The sequence below is a fragment of the Pleurodeles waltl genome, chromosome 11 (assembly GCF_031143425.1).
Source record: "Pleurodeles waltl isolate 20211129_DDA chromosome 11, aPleWal1.hap1.20221129, whole genome shotgun sequence".
Taxonomy (NCBI): domain Eukaryota; kingdom Metazoa; phylum Chordata; class Amphibia; order Caudata; family Salamandridae; genus Pleurodeles; species Pleurodeles waltl.
Window position 1 is genome coordinate 934,315,243 of NC_090450.1, and position 20,714 is coordinate 934,335,956.

A 20,714-nucleotide genomic window follows, 5' to 3' on the forward strand; every position below is an offset into this window, starting at 1 on the left:
AAATATTGCTTTTGTCTTTCATCTCATTGGATTATTGTTCTCAGGCACGTAAAAAATGCTGGTACTGACGTCGGCAAGGACTTCTTATTGCCTGTATGACGTCAGACGGCGTCGCGTGGGCAAATGTGACGTCCTCGTCGACGTGCAGAAGCTAGGAAGAAGATTTCCGTCGAATGTTGGCGCAATGGGAGTATTCCTTAGGTGAGGAATCCACAGGTAGTTGTATCCATCAGAAACATACACATACTTACGTGGGGACATTTTCTCAGAACATCAGCTGTTTTATTATGAAAACACTCCTCTGTCCCATACACGTTAGAGGGAGATTCCAGCCAGGTGACCACGACTGCATGCTGATTGTGAATTGCCTTCGCTACAGCTGCTTGCTTAGACTACCGGATCCCTCGCCTACATTGGGTGTCCTTCTAGACAACAGGCTTCCTTGCTCAGGTATGGAGGATGATGTCTTCCCATGGGGGAAACCTGAAGGGCATATTAGGGCTTATCACGCGGTGCTCTAACACAGCTTAGGTAGGAACCACATACATTATACAGTGACAGTATGGTGGGACTGTTCTTGTGCTCACTCTTGTCACCATTTTGCTTCTAGCAGGTTTTATCATCCTAGTTATTGCAATTCATGCCATTTTATCTAAGATGCAGTTAATTCAATAAACCTTATTGAACCATTCTCTGCGCTGCCTCGTTTTTTCTTTGCATATGTGGGGCTAATGTAATTAAAAGAAAAAGATGAGATCTGATCGACCACGATTCCCCTGAGGAATCAAACTTGTCATGCACCCGGTTGCCACAATCATTCCTGCTCTTGGGTGGAGATGAGGAGTTTCTAGTTAGCCGGAAAACCTGAATTAGGCTGACAGTTGTCACATGGTGTGGGACTGGACTCAGTTCCTCACAATATAGGTGATTCTGCTGCACGAATCAGGATAATGAGAGCCTACGTGACAAGACACCAAATGCAAAAAACAAAATTGATGGACGGAATGCTGAACAATGCAAACATTCACCCCAGTCACAAAGATATGGGCTTAATCCATAGTTTTTTTGCTCACCAAGCCACCCCAGTTTGTACCCAGCCACATGCAAAACAGTCTTGACCCACTTCCCCATGGGAACAGTCCAGCCCGAACTGCCAAGCCAGGTCCTCCCTGGACCGGAAACAAGCATCCTAGGACGGGTTTCAGGGCTAGCTTGAATCCAGTGGTGCGGTGAGCATGGAACCCACATCTGGGCATACACTTCCCACTGGGGACAACAAATGCAAAAATAAAATAGATGATCGACGGAATGAAGAGCAAATCAAGCATTCACCCTCAGTCACAGATCTGGGTTTAATCCATCAGTTTGTTCCTGCCATGCCACTCTAGTTTGGACCCAGCCATATGCAAATCAGTCTTGACCCTGTTTCCCCAGGGGAACAGCCCAGCCAGCTCTATGCAAACAGACAAAAATGTTCATCAGCAAAAGCACTTCAAAGAAACAGCAAAGGATGAAAAAAAGAGAGATTTAAAGAGGCAGTAGTTTAGATGAAAAGACAATGGTTTGATTGATTACGTCTTCTTGTCAATCGTATGGGAAGCAATCCGGAAGCTTGGCATCTAAACATAGGCAAACCCTGTTCATTAAATTACAACTGAAAAGTATAGCAGCAGAAATTGGGATACAAAATGTTTTCTTCAAGGGAGAAGCTCAATGGACTGCAAAATAAAGCAACCTGTAACATTTTACAGTGTAAGATGACATTCATTCTATCCTGTTTCATAAGAAGCACTAAGTCATTAGTAATGCATATTGAAGAGGGCTGCTACAAAATTAAGTTGCAGGTTGTCTTACCATAATTTTTTCAGCCATCTGTTGAATCTGCTGAGATTTAGTCTGAATATCTTCCTTTAGTTTGTTTTCCCTCCTTTCCACTGCTTCCAGCCTCTTGACTTGATTTTCCAGAGAATGTCGTCTTTCCTTCAAATGAATAGCAAACTAATATGAGTCTTGACAAATGGAACAGTACCAATAACAAACAATACAATTGTACAATACAATTTGCACTCCACTTTCTTACAGACATTAGTTTTTTCCCCTTTAGCATTGCAATCAACATTTACTTCTGTTGTAAGACTATTGTTATTGGAACAAGACAGCTGGATTCAGGGCAGGAGCAGCATCACTTGCGGGTGAGACTGAGTCAATCTCACACCATTTTAGCAGCTGTCAACCCAACCCTTTGAGCTAGCTAGCAGCACCTCACCCAAACATATAACGCAAAGGTGATTTGTGCCAGCCTGATACATGACACTCCGTGACCTCTCAGGGAAGTCGAGGTCGACAAATCTCACCCCTTTCTCTTATAAGCAAAGGTCTCATACACACATGCAGGCTAAGGAAATGATGCAGGGTGGTTTTCAGTAGATTTATTGAAAAGACTGCAACCTAGAATAAAATATATGAACAGTAATTATTACGGCAATGAGATATAAGATATGAATTGTTACGTAAGTAAAAAGAAGAAAAAAAAAACAACCCAAGCATAAGTAATAACAAGTACCTAGGCATCCTAACTCCCAACTGCTAGCGGGCGCATAGTAGTGATAGCCCAATCTGTCTGTGGTTAGTTCATGAGAGGCGTACCCACCCCCCAATTCCTGAGAACAGGGGTTTGCCCGCCGTCTCCTTGGCTGGTTGTAGAGACAGGGCAGAGGTCAGCAGTGAAATGGCACACAGCATGGATGGGTATCCTCGCCGGAATGACCCCCCTCCCTTTCCCTAGCCTGTATGATGTTTTGATAAGAAGCATGTTTATGTTCTGTGGAATAGGCCTGACGTGAGCATGTGCCTAAGTGTTAGATTCTAGATTATTATGTACGCTTCTTGTCAGCCTTGGGCAGAAGTACATATTGAAATGTCATGCTCTCCCAGATTCACACCAGATTAGAAAACAATTAAACATTTCTGCTGAAAGGCAGGCTTAACTAAAATGAATAAAATGTATAAATGAAATTAGAGCAAATATCTGGGTAAAAGGGCACAGGCTGCAGGCCTAAGCTGAGCTAAAATATATGTGCGCCCAAGCAACGTATGAAAATAAACCCATGACACCCACAAGAGTGCAAGTTCAAGACCTAAAACTATATTGCTCTAAAACACTAATATCATAATAAAATATACATATTATAGAGATACAAATTTTGAAGCTGACAAGCAAGGAAGGCCAACAAGCGGACCAATTTAACCGCTTCTGTGCCTTGGACGAGATCATCTCGTCCATGGCACAGGGGAACTTGGGGGCGCGCTAGCGCGCCCCCCGTGCACCCCCATCCCCCCCAAGTCGGGGATGGAAGGGGAAGACCTTCCCCTTCCACCCCCGACCCCCCCACCCCCCCCTGTGACGTCAGCGCGCACGCTGTGTCACAGGGGCCTCCCTCGTCACGCTGGAAGCTCTGCTTCCAGCGCGATTGAAAAAGAAATGCAAAAGCATTTCTTTTTCAATCACTTGGGAGGCCCGGAGGGGCTTCAAAGGGAAGGAAAAGTATTTTCTTCCCTTTGAAGTCCCTCCGAGGGTTTCAAAAGCCGGATTGCTTGCAATCCGGCTTTTGAAACCCCACTAGACACCAGGGATTTTTTTTTTTTTCATTGAAATTGACAAAAGGGAGCGACCCCTTGGGCAAGGGTCGCTCCCAGGGGGGGCATTTTTTTGAAAAGGCCTTTTCTGCCCCCCCTGGGGGCAGAAACCTCTAGGCACGAGGGACCATTTTTTTTTTTTTTTTTCATTTTTTTTTATTGAGGTGGGGAGCGACCCCTTAGGCAAGGGTCGCTCCCCTTGGGGGAAAATTATATTTTGGCCATTTCTGCCCCCCTTGGGGGCAGATTGGCCTATTTTGATGAGGCCAATATGCCCCCGAGGGGGGTAGAAACCACTAGACACCAGGGATTTTTTTTTTTTTTTATTGTTATTGACAAAAGGGAGCGACCCCTTGGGCAAGGGTCGCTCCCAGGGGGGGCATATTTTCGGGAAGGCCTTTTCTGCCCCCCCTGGGGGCAGATCGGCCTACTATTAGGCCGATCTGCCCCCAGGGGAGGCAGAAGAACGAGTTACTTACCTTCGGTAACGACTTTTCTGGTGGATACATTAGCTACCTGTGGATTCCTCACCTAATGAATACTCCCATGGCGCCAGCATTCGACGGAAATCTTCTTACTAGTCTCTGCACGTCGATGAGGACGTCACTCTAGCCCACGCGACGCCGTCTGACGTCATACAGGCAATAAGAGGTCCTCGACGACGTGCGGACGTCAGTACCAATCATTTTTTACGTGCATGAGAACAACCAGGTAATGCAATGAAAGAGCAAGGCAACATCCCATTACATTGTAAAAATACACAACATTGCATGAATAACTGTAAATCTTTTATATATATATATATATATATATATATATATATATATAACTCTCTCTTTTTAAAATATATATCTACACATCAAGTATATACACAAAGATGTATACCTATATACATATAATATATACAACATCTATTGCACCCTTAAAGACCAAGAGGAGCGTACTCAAGGATTACTTGGTAAGACCAGAAAGGCAACGGGGAGGCGGGTGGGACCGTGAGGAATCCACAGGTAGCTAATGTATCCACCAGAAAAGTCGTTACCGAAGGTAAGTAACTCGTTCTTCTGATGGATACAACTACCTGTGGATTCCTCACCTAATGAATAGAGTCCCAAAGCAGTACCACGCCCGGCGGTGGGTGCCTAAATGGTCAAACCAAGAAATCCTGCAGCACTGACCGTGCAAAATGGCCGTCCCTTCTAACCTCAGAATCCAAACAGTAATGTTTTGCAAAAGTGTGAAGGGACGACCAAGTTGCGGCCTTGCAGATGTCGACCACAGGAACACCTCTGGCCAAGGCCGAAGTGGCCGACTTAGCTCTGGTGGAATGAGCTCTAATGCCCTCAGGAGGATCCTTCTTTGCCAAAGAGTAACAGATTTTAATGCAAAGAACCCACCTGGATAGTGTTCTCTTGTGGACTGCCTTTCCTCTCCTCTTGCCCACGTATCCAATAAACAGCTGATCCTCCAGCCTGAAATCCTTTGTTCTATCAATAAAGAAGCTCAACGCCCTCTTTGGGTCCAGACGGTGCAGTCTTTCTTCCTCTTTGGAAGGATGAGGCGGAGGATAGAACGTGGACAAAGTAATTGCCTGAGCCAAATGGAAGGGTGAAACAACCTTCGGGAGGAAAGCAGCCTTGGTCCTCAACACCACCTTATCCCCATAAAAAGTTGTATAAGGGGGCTTTACTGATAAGGCCTGCAACTCACTCACTCTCCTTGCTGATGTTATAGCTATCAGGAAGACTGTTTTTAAAACCAAATACCTTAAGGGGCAAGAATGCATAGGTTCAAAAGGGGACCCCATAAGGAAAGTCAGGACCAAGGACAAATCCCATTGTGGCATAACGAATGGCTTTGGAGGATATTTATTTAGAAGACCTTTCAAGAATCTGATAACAATAGGGGATTTAAATAAAGATGGTTGGTCTGGAAGACATATGAAGGCTGACAAGGCCGATAAATAACCCTTAATGGTAGCCACTGCACAACCTTTCTGCGCTAGAGACAGAGCAAAAGACAAAACGTCCGATAGATGAGCATGCAAAGGATCAATCTGCCTCTCTCCACACCACGCAACAAATTTAGACCATCTATTAGCGTAGATCGATTTAGTGGAGTGTCGCCTGGCCGCTAATATAACATCCACTACCTCAGGCGGGAGAGAGAAGGAACTCAGGTTGCCCCGTTCAATCTCCAGGCATGTAGGTGCAGACTCTGGAGGTTGGGGTGTAGAACCTGCCCCTGCGACTGCGAGAGGAGGTCTGCCCTGAAAAGAAGACGGAGCGGAGGGCACATTGAGAGTTGGAGAAGGTCGGAGTACCATACCCTCCTTGGCCAATCCGGAGCTATTAGGATGACTAGAGCCCGGTCCTGGCGAATCTTCCTCAATACTCGAGGAATCAAGGGTATGGGAGGAAACGCGTAAAGCAACTGGCCGCACCAGGTTATTTGAAACGCGTCCCCCAACGCTCCCTGCATCGGATACTGGAGGCTGCAGAATAACGGACAATGCGTGTTCTCTCGAGTGGCAAACAGATCTACCCGAGGAAACCCCCACCTCTGGAAGATTAAACGGACTTGATCTGGATGGAGACGCCACTCGTGGTCTGCCGAGAATTGGCGACTGAGACTGTCCGCACGCACGTTCAAGACTCCGGCCAGATGGTTTGCTATCAAGCAAATCTGATGGTCCTTTGCCCAGGACCATAGTCGAAGAGCTTCTCTGCAGAGAAGGTACAACCCCACTCCTCCCTGCTTGTTTATGTACCACATCGTGGTAGTATTGTCCGTTAGGACCTGTACCGACTGACCACGAAGGGAAGGGAGGAAGGCCTTGAGAGCCAGACGTACAGCCCGTAACTCTAACAGATTGATGTGAAACATCTGTTCCTCTGGAGACCAAAGGCCTTTGATCTCCAGATCCCCCAGATGAGCTCCCCACCCTAGAGTGGAAGCATCCGTTATGACTGTGGCCACTGGTGGCGACTGCTGGAACGGCTTTCCTTGTGAAAGATTGTTGCTTGCAATCCACCACTTCAAATCCACAGCAGCATCTCTGGAGATCTTGACAGTACTCTCTAGATCCCCTTTGTGTTGAGACCACTGCCTTCGGAGGCACCACTGAAGAGCCCTCATGTGCCAGCGAGCATGCGTGACCAACAGAATGCAGGAGGCAAACAGACCGAGCAGACGAAGGACCTTGAGGACTGGAACTACCGCTCCATTTCGAAACATTGGAACCAAATCCTGAATATCTTGAATCCGCTGAGGCGCAGGAAAGGCCCGACCCAATGTTGTATCCAGTACTGCCCCTATGAACAGGAGGCGCTGAGAGGGCTCTAGGTGAGATTTGGGCTCGTTCACCGAAAAACCCAGGTCGAACAACAACTGGGTTGTTGACTGCAGATGATGCGACACAAGCTCCGGGGACTTGGCTTTGATCAACCAGTCATCCAAGTAAGGGAATACTGCTATCCCCTTCCTTCTGAGTTCTGCCGCAACCACCAACATCACCTTCGTGAAGACTCGAGGTGCTGAAGTAAGACCAAACGGAAGGACCGCAAACTGATAGTGCTGCGATCCCACCACAAACCGGAGATACTTCCTGTGTGACTTGAGTATCGGGATATGAAAGTAAGCATCCTGCAAGTCGACAGACACCATCCAGTCTTCCTTGTTCAACGCCAAAAGCACCTGTGCTAGGGTCAGCATCTTGAACTTTTCCTGCTTGAGGAACCAATTCAAGATCCTCAGGTCCAGGATTGGTCTCAAACGACCATCCTTCTTGGGAATCAGGAAATACCTTGAGTAACATCCTCGACCCCTTTCCTGCTCTGGGACCAACTCCACCGCGCCCTTTGAAAGGAGGGCTTGTACCTCCTGTTCTAGCAACAGGAGGTGTTCTTCAGAACAATAAGAAGGACGGGGCGGGATGAGGGGCGGGAACTCCCGAAAGGGAAGGGTGTAGCCTTTTCCCACAATACTGAGAACCCAAGTGTCCGTTGTAACAGTCTTCCATTTGGTGAGAAAATGCTGTAATCTTCCCCTGCTGCACCCCGCCAGAGGATGAGGAAGAGGCAGAGTGCTGCTGAGAGGCTCCTCTGGTGCGGACCCTACCTCTCCCCCTAAAAGATCTATAGGGATGGGAAGAGGCAGGTTGCTGATATCTTTCCCGAAAGGAAGAGGAGGAAGAGCCACGCCCAAATCCACGAAACCTCCTGAAAAATCTGGAAGAGGCCGTGGAAGAAGGAGCTTGGAGCCCTAACGACTTAGCCGTGGCCCTGCTCTCCTTAAAACGTTCCAAGGCCGAATCAGCCTTGGCTCCAAACAGTTTGTCCCCATCAAACGGGAGATCCAACAATGTGGACTGTACATCTGCAGAAAAGCCCGAGTTACGGAGCCAGGCCTGTCTCCTTGCCACCACAGTTGTGCCCATTGCTCTGGCTACCGAGTCGGTGGTATCCAGTCCCGACTGGATAATCTGAGTCGCAGCAGCCTGGCCATTTGAAACAAGATCCAAAAGACCCTGGGGAAGCTCTGTAAATGATGAGGAAATGTCATCCATCAGAGCATGAATATACCTCCCCAGGATACAGGTTGCGTTGGTGGCCTTCAACGCCAGACTGCAGGACGAAAAAATCTTCTTGGACTGCGCCTCTAGTTTCTTTGAATCTCTGTCCCCAGGCACCGTCGGGAAAGAACCAGGCGCAGACTTAGATGAACAGGAGGCCTGCACCACCAAGCTCTCCGGCGTAGGGTGCCTAGACAGAAAACCAGGGTCAGTCGGAGCCGCCCGATACCTCCTGGCCACGGCTCTGTGAACTGCTGGGGAAGATGCCGGCCTTTTCCACACCTCTAACACCGGATCCAGCAGAGCGTCATTAAATGGCAAAAGAGGCTCCGCCGCAGCTGAGGCCGGATGTAGCACCTCTGTTAGCAGGTTTTGTTTAGCCTCCACCACCGGCAAAGGCAGGTCCAAAAAACTAGCTGCCTTCCGTACCACTGCATGAAAGGAAGCAGCCTCTTCAGTGTATTCTCCCGGGGACGAAAGATCCCACTCAGGGGAAGTGTCCAGCCCACTGGCCGACTCCAGACCACGCAGCCCATCACCCGAGTCCTCTAGCTCTCCTTCCTCCAGGGCTCGTTGGTACTCCTGCTCCTCTAATACACGGAGAGCACGTCTCCTCGAATGAAGCCGTTGTTCAATACGCGGAGTCGACAATGCCTCCTCCGAAGTCGAAGATCGGCGCCGATCTTCAGAAGCCACCGATGCCGCGTCCGGCGCCACAGGTAACTTCGGCGCCGACGAAAGAGCAGTTGAAGCAGATGGACCCACCGGAGTCACAGGCCGAAATCCCGACGTCGACGGGATGGAAATCCCCGGGGCCAATCCCTCTGAAGACACCGGAGCGGCCACCGGCGCCGACACTGGCGCCGAGCCCACGTTCCCAAAAGGGAGAAAGGGCATAAAGGGTGCCGGCCGTAGAGGCGCAGGATCACCCAATGAAAAGGCCAAAGGCCCAGCCGGAGCACCCCCTGGAGCCATCTGTTGGAAGATGGCATACATCGCATTCAAGAATGCGGAACGATCGGCTCCAGGGGTGGGAAAAGCTGGATACTGGGGTGCCTGTCTCGGAGGCGACCCCGACGCCGGCCTCGACGTCTGCAACGCCGGAGAAAACACCTGAGGCTCCAATACCTCAATCACCGACGCCTGTCCAGGTGAAGTTGGAGACGCCGGAGAGGGCAACGGCGTCGAAGGATGCGGCGTAACCGTGGGACTGATCTCCCATGTCCTTCGGCGCCGATCCGAAGACCTGTAACGAGTCTCCTTCGAATGACGCCGAGATTCTCTACGGCGCCGGGAGTCTCGATGACGCTGATGTCTTGGAGAAGAAGACTTCTTGTGATGCTTCTCCTTCGATTTCGCCATAAACCGCTTCGCCTCACGTTCCTTGAGGGCCTTTGGATTCATGTGCTGGCATGAATCACAAGTCGAGACGTCGTGGTCGGAGCTCAAACACCAAAGGCAATCGGAATGAGGATCCGTCACCGACATCTTGCCTCCACACTCACGACAAGGCTTGAATCCAGACTTTCTCTGCGACATTATTACCACAGCGAAAGACTACGCAGCAAAAATACACTGTAACCACAAAAGTAACAGTTGCTCCCTCGAAGATAACCGTTTCGAATGCACGGAAAAAAGGGAACTGACGTCCGCACGTCGTCGAGGACCTCTTATTGCCTGTATGACGTCAGACGGCGTCGCGTGGGCTAGAGTGACGTCCTCATCGACGTGCAGAGACTAGTAAGAAGATTTCCGTTGAATGCTGGCGCCATGGGAGTATTCATTAGGTGAGGAATCCACAGGTAGTTGTATCCATCAGAAACCTCTAGGCACCAGGGACCATTTTTTTTTTTTTTTTTTTCATTTTTTTTTTTTTTGGTGGGGAGCGACCCCTTAGGCAAGGGTCGCTCCCCTTGGGGGAAAATTATATTTTGGCCATTTCTGCACCCCTTGGGGGCAGATTGGCCTATTTTGATGAGGCCAATCTGCCCCCAAGGGGAGTAGAAACCACTAGACACCAGGGATTTTTTTTTTTTTTTATTGTTATTGACAAAAGGGAGCGACCCCTTGGGCAAGGGTCGCTACCAGGGGGGGCATATTTTCGGGAAGGCCTTTTCTGCCCCCACTGGGGGCAGATCGGCCTACTATTAGGCCGATCTGCCCCCAGGGGGGGCAGAAACCTCTAGGCACCAGGGACTTTTTTTTTTTTTCTTTTTTTTTATGTTTCATTTTTTTTTTTCTTGGTGGGGAGCGACCCCTTAGGCAAGGGTCGCTCCCCTTGGGGGAAAATTATATTTTGCCCATTTCTGCACCCCTTGGGGGCAGATTGGCCTATTTTGATGAGGCCAATCTGCCCCCAAGGGGGGTAGAAACCACTAGACTAGGCTGAGCTACAGGCCAAACACCACAGGTAGGCACCTTGCAAAAAACACCTCTGTTTTCTGTGAAAAAATATGTTGTGTCCACGTTGTGTTTTGGGCCATTTCCTTTTGTGGGCGCTAGGCCTACCCACAGAAGTGATGTACCATTTTTATCGAGAGACTTAGGGGAACGCTGGGTGGAAGGAAATTTGTAGCTCCTCTCAGATTCCAGAACTTTCTGTCACCGAAATGAGAGGAAAAAGTGTTTTTTGGGCAAAATTTTGATGTTTGCAAAGGATTCTGGGTAACATAACCTGGTCAGAGCCCCGCAAGTCACCCCATCTTGGATTCCCCTGGGTTTCTAGTTTTCAAAAATGCACTGGTTTGCTAGGTTTCCTCAGGTGTCGGCTGAGCTACAGGCCAAAATCCACAGGTAGGCACTGCTTTTTATAAAAAAATGTGATGTGTCCACGTTGTGTTTTGGGCCCTTTCCTTTCGTGGGCGCTAGTCCTACCCACACAAGTGAGGTATCATTTTTATCGGGAGACTTGGGGGAACGCTGGGTAGAAGGAAATTTGTGGCTCCTCTCAGATTCCAGAACTTTCTGCCACAGAAATGTGAGTAACATGTGTATTTTTAGCCAAATTTTGAGGTTTGGAAAGGATTCTGGGTAACAGAACCTGGTCCGAGCCCCGCAAGTCACCCCTCTTTGGATTCCCCTAGGTCTCTAGTTTTCAGAAATGCACAGGTTTGGTAGGTTTCCCTAGGTGCCGGCTGAGCTAGAGGCCAAAATCTACAGGTAGGCACTTCGCAAAAAACACCTCTGTTTTTTTCCAAAATTTAGGATGTGTCCACGTTGCGCTTTGGGGTGTTTCCTGTCGCCGGCGCTAGGCCTACCCACGCAAGTGAGGTATCATTTTTATCGGGAGACTTGGGGGAACGCTGGGTGGAAGGAAATTTGTAGCTCCTCTCAGATTCCAGAACTTTCTGCCACAGAAATGTGAGGGACATGTGTTTTTTTAGCCAAATTTTGAGGTTTGCAAAGGATTCTGGGTAACAGAACCTGGTCCGAGCCCCGCAAGTCACCCCTCCTTGGATTCCCCTAGGTCTCTAGTTTTCAGAAATGCACAGGTTTGGTAGGTTTCCCTAGGTGCCGGCTGAGCTAGAGGCCAAAATCTACAGGTAGGCACTTCGCAAAAAACACCTCTGTTTTTTTCCAAAATTTAGGATGTGTCCACGTTGCGCTTTGGGGTGTTTCCTGTCACCGGCGCTAGGCCTACCCACGCAAGTGAGGTATCATTTTTATCGGGAGACATGGGGGAACGCTGGGTGGAAGGAAATTTGTAGCTCCTCTCAGATTCCAGAACTTTCTGCCACAGAAATGTGAGGGACATGTGTTTTTTTAGCCAAATTTTGAGGTTTGCAAAGGATTCTGGGTAACAGAACCTGGTCCGAGCCCCGCAAGTCACCCCTCCTTGGATTCCCCTAGGTCTCTAGTTTTCAGAAATGCACAGGTTTGGTAGGTTTCCCTAGGTGCCGGCTGAGCTAGAGGCCAAAACCTACAGGTAGGCACTTCGCAAAAAACACCTCTGTTTTTTTCCAAAATTTAGGATGTGTCCACGTTGCGCTTTGGGGTGTTTCCTGTCGCCGGCGCTAGGCCTACCCACGCAAGTGAGGTATCATTTTTATCGGGAGACTTGGGGGAACGCTGGGTGGAAGGAAATTTGTAGCTCCTCTCAGATTCCAGAACTTTCTGCCACAGAAATGTGAGGGACATGTGTTTTTTTAGCCAAATTTTGAGGTTTGCAAAGGATTCTGGGTAACAGAACCTGGTCCGAGCCCCGCAAGTCACCCCTCCTTGGATTCCCCTAGGTCTCTAGTTTTCAGAAATGCACAGGTTTGGTAGGTTTCCCTAGGTGCCGGCTGAGCTAGAGGCCAAAATCTACAGGTAGGCACTTCGCAAAAAACACCTCTGTTTTCTCCCAAAATTGTCGATGTGTCCACGTTGCGCTTTGGGGCGTTTCCTGTCGCGGGCGCTAGGCCTACCCACGCAAGTGAGGTATCATTTTTATCGGGAGACTTGGGGAACATAGATTAGCAAAACAAGTGCTATTGCCCCTTGTCTTTCTCTACATTTTTTCCTTCCAAATATAGGAGAGTGTGTAAAAAAGACATCTATTTGAGAAATTCCCTATAATTCACATGCTTGTATGGTCACCCTGGAATTCAGAGATGTGCAAATAACCACTGCTCCTCAGCACCTTATCTTGTGCCCTTTTTGGAAATGCAAAGGTTTTCTTGATAGCAATTTTTTACTCTTTATATTTCAGCAAATGAATTGCTGTATACCCGGTATAGAATGAAAACGCACTGCAGGGTGCAGCTCATTTATTGGCTCTGGGTTCCTCGGTTCTTGATGAACCTACAAGCCCTATATATCCCCGCAACCAGAGGAGTCCAGCAGACGTAACGGTATATTGCTTTCCATAATCTGACATTGCAGGGAAAAGTTACAGAGTAAAACATAGAGAAAAATTTATGTTTTTTTCACCTCAATTTCAATATTTTTCTTTTTCAGCTGTTATTTTCTGTAGGAAACCCTTGTAGGATCTACACAAATGACCCCTTGCTGAATTCAGAATTTTGTCTACTTTTCAGAAATGGTTAGGTTTCTGGGATCCAGCATTGGTTTCATGCCCATTCCTGTCACTGACTGGAAGGAGGCTGAAAGCACAAAAAATTGCAAAAATGGGGTATGCCCCAGTAAAATGCCAAAATTGTGTTGAAAAATTGGGTTTTCTGATTCAAGTCTGCCTGTTCCTGAAAGCTAGGAAGCTGCTGAGTTTAGCACTACAAACCCTTTGTTGATGCCATTTTTCGGGGGGAAATCCACAAGCCTTCTTCTGCAGCCACTTTTTCCATTTTTTTAAAAAAAAAACTAAATTTTCACTGTATTTTGGCCAATTTCTTGGCCTCCTTCAAGGGAACCCACAAAGTCTGGGTACCTCTAGAATCCCTAGGATGTTGGAAAAAAAGGACGCAAATTTGGCTTGGTTAGCTTATGTGAACAAAAAGTTATGAGGGCCTAAGCGCGAACTGCCCCAAATAGGCAAAAAAAGGCCTGGCACCGGAGGGGGAAAAGGCCTGGCAGCGAAGGGGTTAAAGGGCAATTTAGCATTTGAAACATAAATGCCATAAAATTTCAACAATATGTATGATCCTGCAGGAAATCTCTGATGTCATCAACTGTGATGTAAGCCAAGAAGGATTCCACTTCGGCAGGCGGTAAGTTGACGAGCGCATTAGCTGAAGGATCCATGGAGCATATGTGTGCAGATACCCCACCCTCAGGGCCGGCTGAAGGGTTACATTCCTCGCAGTGCCAAATGTAGAAGGAGCCAGGAAATCTACCAGTGGTGGCTAATAAGATGCCTAATGTTAAAGTGAGGAATTAAAGGTACCATTCTGAACCCCACTTGTGAGCTGCTCTTCAGTGGCGTTTAAAAGTATCTGCCAATTGCTTAATTTAACTGCTGTCGGGACACTGGGTGCATTCAATTCCTTTACTTTTGCTAACCCTAAGCAAAGTTGTTTGCGGAACTGTGTCATTTACAAGTATAATTTGCAAAGGAATAAGCCATGCTCTAAATAAAGCTCCCCTACCCTGTACTTGCTAATCCTGTGTTCCCCATAAACACTTCAAATCTACTGTGTTTTCCAAAACTCATAGCCCTCAACTACCAGCTGGGAAACAAAGGAATCTGAATAGATTAATTTTGTCCCGGTTAGCAATATCTTTCTCACTTTAGAAGGAGGTAATTTAAAGTAATACGACTGTGCATTCTTAGCATCATGCCCATAAAATACACAGATTTTTCTACATATGTTTTAGAACTCCCCACTGGTGGAGTCAGACAATGCTCCCATTGTGTGTAGTTAAAAACTGATCTCGGGGTAACAGCTCGTGCAGAAAGTAGTGTCCATCATGAGCGAATCAAAACATTTCTCCATAATACACTGTGTTCATATATACACCTTCATTTTCAAATACAGTATAATATTTGAGCTCAAGAAGCATGGAATCAACTGTTTTAAAATCCTAGCGATCAGAAACAAACCTGGGTGTAATAACATCATTCATAGATACTTTAAAACAAATGGAATTTGAATGACCTCGGTAGGTCCAAATATATCATATGGTACTTCATGCCAAACGATCTAATCAGGAATCAGAACAGCTGAATTGTTCGCAAGAGACAAGTTTCTTTGAACCTCATGGGTAGAAAGGTAAGGTATTAAAATCTCATCCACCAGTTCAACAGTGGAGCATTTAGGAAGATAGTGACCATTTATCAGTAAAAAGAAAACAATGACAACCCCATTCCAAAGAAGGAAGGCAAACAATGTCACCAGTATCCATAGACAGTACCATGGACAACCAAATAACTGTTTTTAAGCCAGGTGTAAAGCTTATATGTTCTTAAAACAGGTGCAGTCGCAGATGCAGAGGAATTTGAAGAAAAGTTGTCAATGGCGACAAAATAACCAGAAGCAGTCTGTGCAAAAAACAGGAGCTGGTGCAAGACTGGTATATGGACCCAGTGGTGGTGGTTCATAATAAACAATGGCATCCATTTGTGTTGTTTTGGAATAGTAGAAAGATCAACGTATTGGACGTTTGTCAGTGAAGTAGTGACAGAGAGCTTTAAAAGTTCATTTTCTGCCCTCCCCTAGCACAGGGAGATAATTGTGGCACTGGTACTTGCAGAACCATTGTTGAGTGCTTGAAGAGGTACATCCCGTTGGGTAGCGAGGGAGGCTAGGAAACTACCCACGAATCCTCGTGGTCTACTGTGCAGAATTGGCCGCATGGTGCAATTTGACATTGTCAATTGAAACAAATCGGTTTTCTTTAGAATCAGGCCATGAGGATATGACAGTTTTGGTACTGTGTATTCCCACCACTGGAACCGGTGCGCAATATGATGGGCCAAACTTCTTTTGCACAGCAATCTTTTCTCGTAATAGAACCCCAACTTTAGGAATCCTGCCAGTTGATCTTGGTAAATCCCTCATTCCCAAAGTGGAGGCATAGGCAGATTAATTTTCATCACCGAATCTTTGTATTTCGTGCAAAACAGTGACATTCCTTTATGTCAAAAGGTGTTTCTGCCACCACCGCACCAGGGACATCAAATTCTGGGACATACATAGGTTCCCAAATAAGACAATGTATGGGGTATGTCCTCCCAAGGACGTTCTGGGCAGATTATGTAATGCTCTCTGGACCCCATACAGGTGAAGCCAGCTACGACCAGAATCTAATATCCTCGCTGTTAAGGATTGCTTTAAGTCTTAGTTCTCCCTCTCCATGACTGATTTGCCCTCAGAATGGATCGTGAAGAGTAATGGAGTTGAACTCCCATCGTTCCCATGGTGTCCCTGAATGCCCTGGAGGCAAAAGCAGGGCCCTAGTCCGAGTGGAATGCTGCAACTGCATATGACCCCATTGAAGACTTTCAAATCTTTAAATAACAGTTCAAGCATCAGCCGATCATTGTAGCTATACCCATAGGAATCCAGAACATGAGTCAACAGCAACTAAGATGTATTTGTATACCATCAGGTTGTAAGGGACCACAATGGTCCAGGTACACACATTGTAGTGGTTTGCTGGTCTTTATCCCACCACAGATATACCAAATGTAGGAGGCTGGCCCTCTCTGTAGTGTGCAAAACCAAGCACACTATGCAGAGGGTCCGGGCAAACACACGTTGGTTTCCAGAGGTAAAAATTTGACCACCTAATGCTCCAATTTTTAAGGTAGCTGGTCGAGAAGTTAGGCTAATCCAGGAGATGTGCTAAGTATTTGCTGTACTCACAAATCCAATCATGTACACACACATTCAATGAATAACTCCAGACCAGAATTCACCAAAAATACTTCAGACTTTTACCAAGATCTTTAGAATACATTAAGTACTTTTTGAGTTATGATTTATTAAAGGTTTGTCAAAGTTACTCTTTCTGTTCGTAATTACGCACCATAGTAATCAATGCACAGTTACTTTTAAAAATGCATTAAAAATCATACAGTTGAGTTACCAGTCTCAATCTTATGCCAGCTGGAGAATCTCAGGTGGCTCCCGGTTCCAGTGGGAGCAGCGTCGGAGAGAGGTTCTTGGCACAGGCACAGGCCCACCTGGAAAAGGAGCTGGTTTGCAGGTTTAAGGTGGGTGCTTGGGGGTCCCCTTGGGCTGCTGAGGTCGCAAGGGGTTGGGGACCCGCAGCACACAGCAAATCCCGCAATGCAAGGCTCAGGGCGTTTTGGAGGTCTTGGATGCTGTGTGTAAAGGGTCCCTCTGGAGCTGGAGGTGAGTCTTATTCCTTTGGGTGTCACAGGACATCTCAGGCGCTCTGGTGGGAGCTCTAGAGTGTCACTGAAGTCCCTCGATTGGGGCTTCCTCCTGGTCCAGTTGCAGCTCCAGGAGAGCTATTATTGGTGATGTCCGACATGCACTGGTCAGTACCTGGGGTACTGCTACAACCTGGCCATGGAAGGGAGCTGTGCCACCAAACTGGGCACAGTTGCAGGTCACGTCCGAGCTGTCGTCAGTGTGTCATTGGGTCTGGCTGCAACTTCTGGTTGCGGAGATATTGTTTCATTGGTTAAGAGTCCCTCACTGGTTTGCAGGTTCCTTTCAGGTGCCAGTAGTTTCTTGAGTGGTGCCTCCACTCACAAAGGAGGTCTCTGCCTATTTGCGGATCCTGGAGTTCCTCAGGGCTTTTGAGGTTGGTCCAGTGGTCAACTCCTCCGCAACGGTGATTGTCGGGACTCTGGTGCAGCAGGCAGGGGTCTTGAAGACTCTTCTGATGCAGCAGGTCCTCTGTTCTCGCCCTGGCTGGTTCTTTGGTGCTGTCTTCTTTTCTTCCAGCTGAATCTATTTTCTTGGTCTAGAGGAGACCACTAAATACTGAATTTAGTGGGTGTTTTAGGGGGAACCTGGTAGTTTCCAATGGGACACTTATCTTTGGGTGGCTACACCCACTACAGTGACCACTTCCTTTGGCAAGGGGCAATTCCCTAAACCCTATTGGATATTTTCCTACCATCCAACATGGACGAAAATGAGATGGAAGGTCCACTTCTCCTGCAAGCCCCTTGGGGTGGTGCATGCTCAGTGAGGCTACTCCTCCTTCGCTTTGTCTTGTTTCCTGCCTTTCTTCCCACCAAAAGTGGGTGTTTGCAAGGGGGGGAGCCCTCTGCTGCTAGCAGCAGGCCTGGAGGCTCATGTTTCAGCGGTGGTAGCCCTTTGAAGCTCACCATCAGGGAGTTGCACATTCCTGAGGGAGGGGGTGTTAGCTCCTCCACCCAGGAAGGGCATTGTCTTACAAACTAGAGAGCCATGGCTCTCCCCCAGGTTTGTATATTGGCCATCTGGAGTGGCAGGCTGAATGGAACCAGTCAACAACTATGCCAGTTAGGGTTAGCTTTTGCAGGGGACATCTCTAATGTGACCCCTGGGTACATTTAGGGTTAAATCCAGCACTGGTACCAGTTTTGATTTAATATTCTGAGTTGTTTGATACCAAACAACCCAGGGTACAGAGTGGCCATCATGTAGCCGAGGAACTCATGTTTGACCAGTGTCCAGTACATGTATTTAAAAATGGCTGCTCTGTCCATTCACTATGTCCTAGGTTTAGCAAGGACACAGTGGGGGAATATTGCTCATGCAATTATGCCCTCACATTTAGTATGGTGCACCCTGCCTTAGGGCTGTAAGGCCTGCCAGAGGGGTGACTTACCCATAACATATGAAGTGTAGGGTGGACAGGGCACACAGAGTGTGTGCCATGTCGAGTTTGTCTTTTTAGGTTTGTCCCAGTACACTCAGCATGCAATGGCAATGCTGGGTGCATCTGAGTGCAGGGCCCTAGAGGATGGCACAATCAGTGCTGCTGCCCTCAGGGGTCTACTCTTAATACCTCATGCCCTGGGTACTGCAGTACCCATTTACTAGCGACTTATAGTGGTATTCAAGAGTGTATCCAATTGTGCCAAGCATCACAACAGATTTAGGGAAAGAGCTCTGGCGCAGGGAACCTGGTTAGCAGGGGCCCTGGGCACTACCAACTTTTAGAACACATTAACATCAGGCACAAAGTGGCAGCTAACCATGCAAAAAGAGGCCTCCTCTCACAATTGAATGCGACATAGGTGAATCCGATGGCACCAGGAATTATTTTGATGACCAATTTTACTTTGTTGTGTTGTGCTTCTAGTATGTCCTGTTGTAATGCTCTGAGCATGTATGCGTTCTGGTGTCCAATGTTTGCTTAAAAAATATGGGCGAATTAAACCACAAATAGGTTTTATGTGTACTGCACAGTCAGGAATGTTTCTTCTGCCAAAATTAAAGAACCCAGCCATGACTATAGTTTCTTGATGGTGTTTGGGTGTTGAAGTTGATCATATTTTTCAAGAAACTGCAGGGCTAGGCTCTTGAGCTCATCAGATAGGGTCCTATTCCTAGGATACAAACTAAGAAAAGCAATTTTGGTTTTCTTGAAATTAAATTCATAGCTTTGGGCAGCGAATCCTAAAACGATGCAATACAGCCGCAACCCACCCGGGGCCAAATGTGAACTGAGGTTTGTCATCTGTGAGATAGATGTCATCCACATAGGACAACGCCTCAGGGTCAATATCATATCATATTAATGTTATACAGGCAGAGAATAAACCAGGGCTGTTCGCATACCCTTGAGGCAAACAACAAAACCACCTTTCAGAGCCAAGCAAACTGAAGGCACTTAAATCCCAGCTTCCAGGTGCTAGATTTTAGCAGGGAAAAATAGGAAATAGCCAAGGTTGTTTTATATTTGTTTTTTTTACGCACTATATTGTTAATAAGTGCTGTGCTGTGTGCTTTTTGGATTGCAAATGTGTGTAATCCAAGACTATTCTATATGAAAGGTCAGGTTTTGCTATGGGGAATAACAGGTTATTCATTGCAGTGACGCAATGGTTCTGTTACTTTCTGGTACACAAGTTGTGTGTGAATTCCTCTCACTGGTGCTTTGGCCTTATGTTTAATTGGATATTGAGGCTGGATCTGAGAAGTTAATCTAATTGGTATCTCATAGTGGGACGAATCTTTATCCTACCCTCCGTGGTTGTGATTGAGCGCAGGAGCATGTGCCAAAGCCCAATCGGCAGCGTAGGCTACCTTTACCATGTTTGGAACTAGGACTGAGAAAGAAAGCAAAATGACATCTTCCCCTTGTGGGAGCATGCAGACAAATTTAGGTGGACAATTTTTTACTTTCAATAAAATGCCATAGTTTAGTGTTAATCTTCCCCAGAAGATAACTTTATTAGCGTGCTGTATGTCTCCCTCAATCTGAATGTTTAATTTGTAAACACTGTCAGTGGGGAGACACTCCTGTCTGCCGTTTCGACTTCAAGGAAGTTGTTAGTCAATGTCACATCCAGAAGATCTATAAGACTCTGGAGACATATTGTGACTTCTCCAACAATGTTCTCAACAAGACTTTTGCTTGTTTTTGCTGCCACGTTTTTCTTTTTAAATTGGGGCTTTGGCTGTGAAAGTTTCTCTTCCTTTTTTGTGAAAGTTTCTGAAGAACATTGCAAGTCCTTTTTCGGCTTCACGTGTTCTGACGGTCCTCCTTTGTCACTCCGTTTATCCAGTGTGTCCTGGAAGGAACGAGATGGGTGACTAGTATATTGGTATCTAGTGTGTGTTTTTAAAGTTTCCCTATTTTGAACATTGTATTGTTTCTCTGAGGTCTCCGGTGGCAGAGATCCTCCTCTTTGTGTTCTTCTATCTTTTTGTTTATACCAGCATTTTTTAGAGCTCTCTTATGCTTGCTTATTACTCTGCTTTGTAGAAGTACTCTGTAATTAAGATTTATTTGGTCTGGTCCCCAGACTATCCCGACCTATACCAGTATAAGTTTCAGAAATAATCTTTGGCAGTTTGCGCTTCTGATCCTGCTAATGAACCTCCCACAGCCGTTGGTGAATCGACAATGCTGTTGCTTTCCCTATAATATTACTCAACATAATTGTGGACACTGTGTCAAAATTGCACATCTGTTTCACCCCTAAGTCCAGGGT

At 46.9% G+C, this 20,714-nt stretch overlaps 1 protein-coding gene across 2 annotated transcripts in view; it reads right to left on the bottom strand.

The window, feature by feature from the left end:
• Nucleotides 1–20,714, bottom strand: part of CIT (citron rho-interacting serine/threonine kinase) — a 1,039,445-nt gene that overhangs the window by 614,249 nt on the left and 404,482 nt on the right. For both annotated transcript variants that reach the window (XM_069215034.1, XM_069215033.1), the window contains exon 18: nt 1,855–1,980. In XM_069215034.1, coding sequence (XP_069071135.1) covers nt 1,855–1,980 — 126 coding nt within the window. The remainder of the gene's footprint in view (nt 1–1,854; nt 1,981–20,714) is intronic.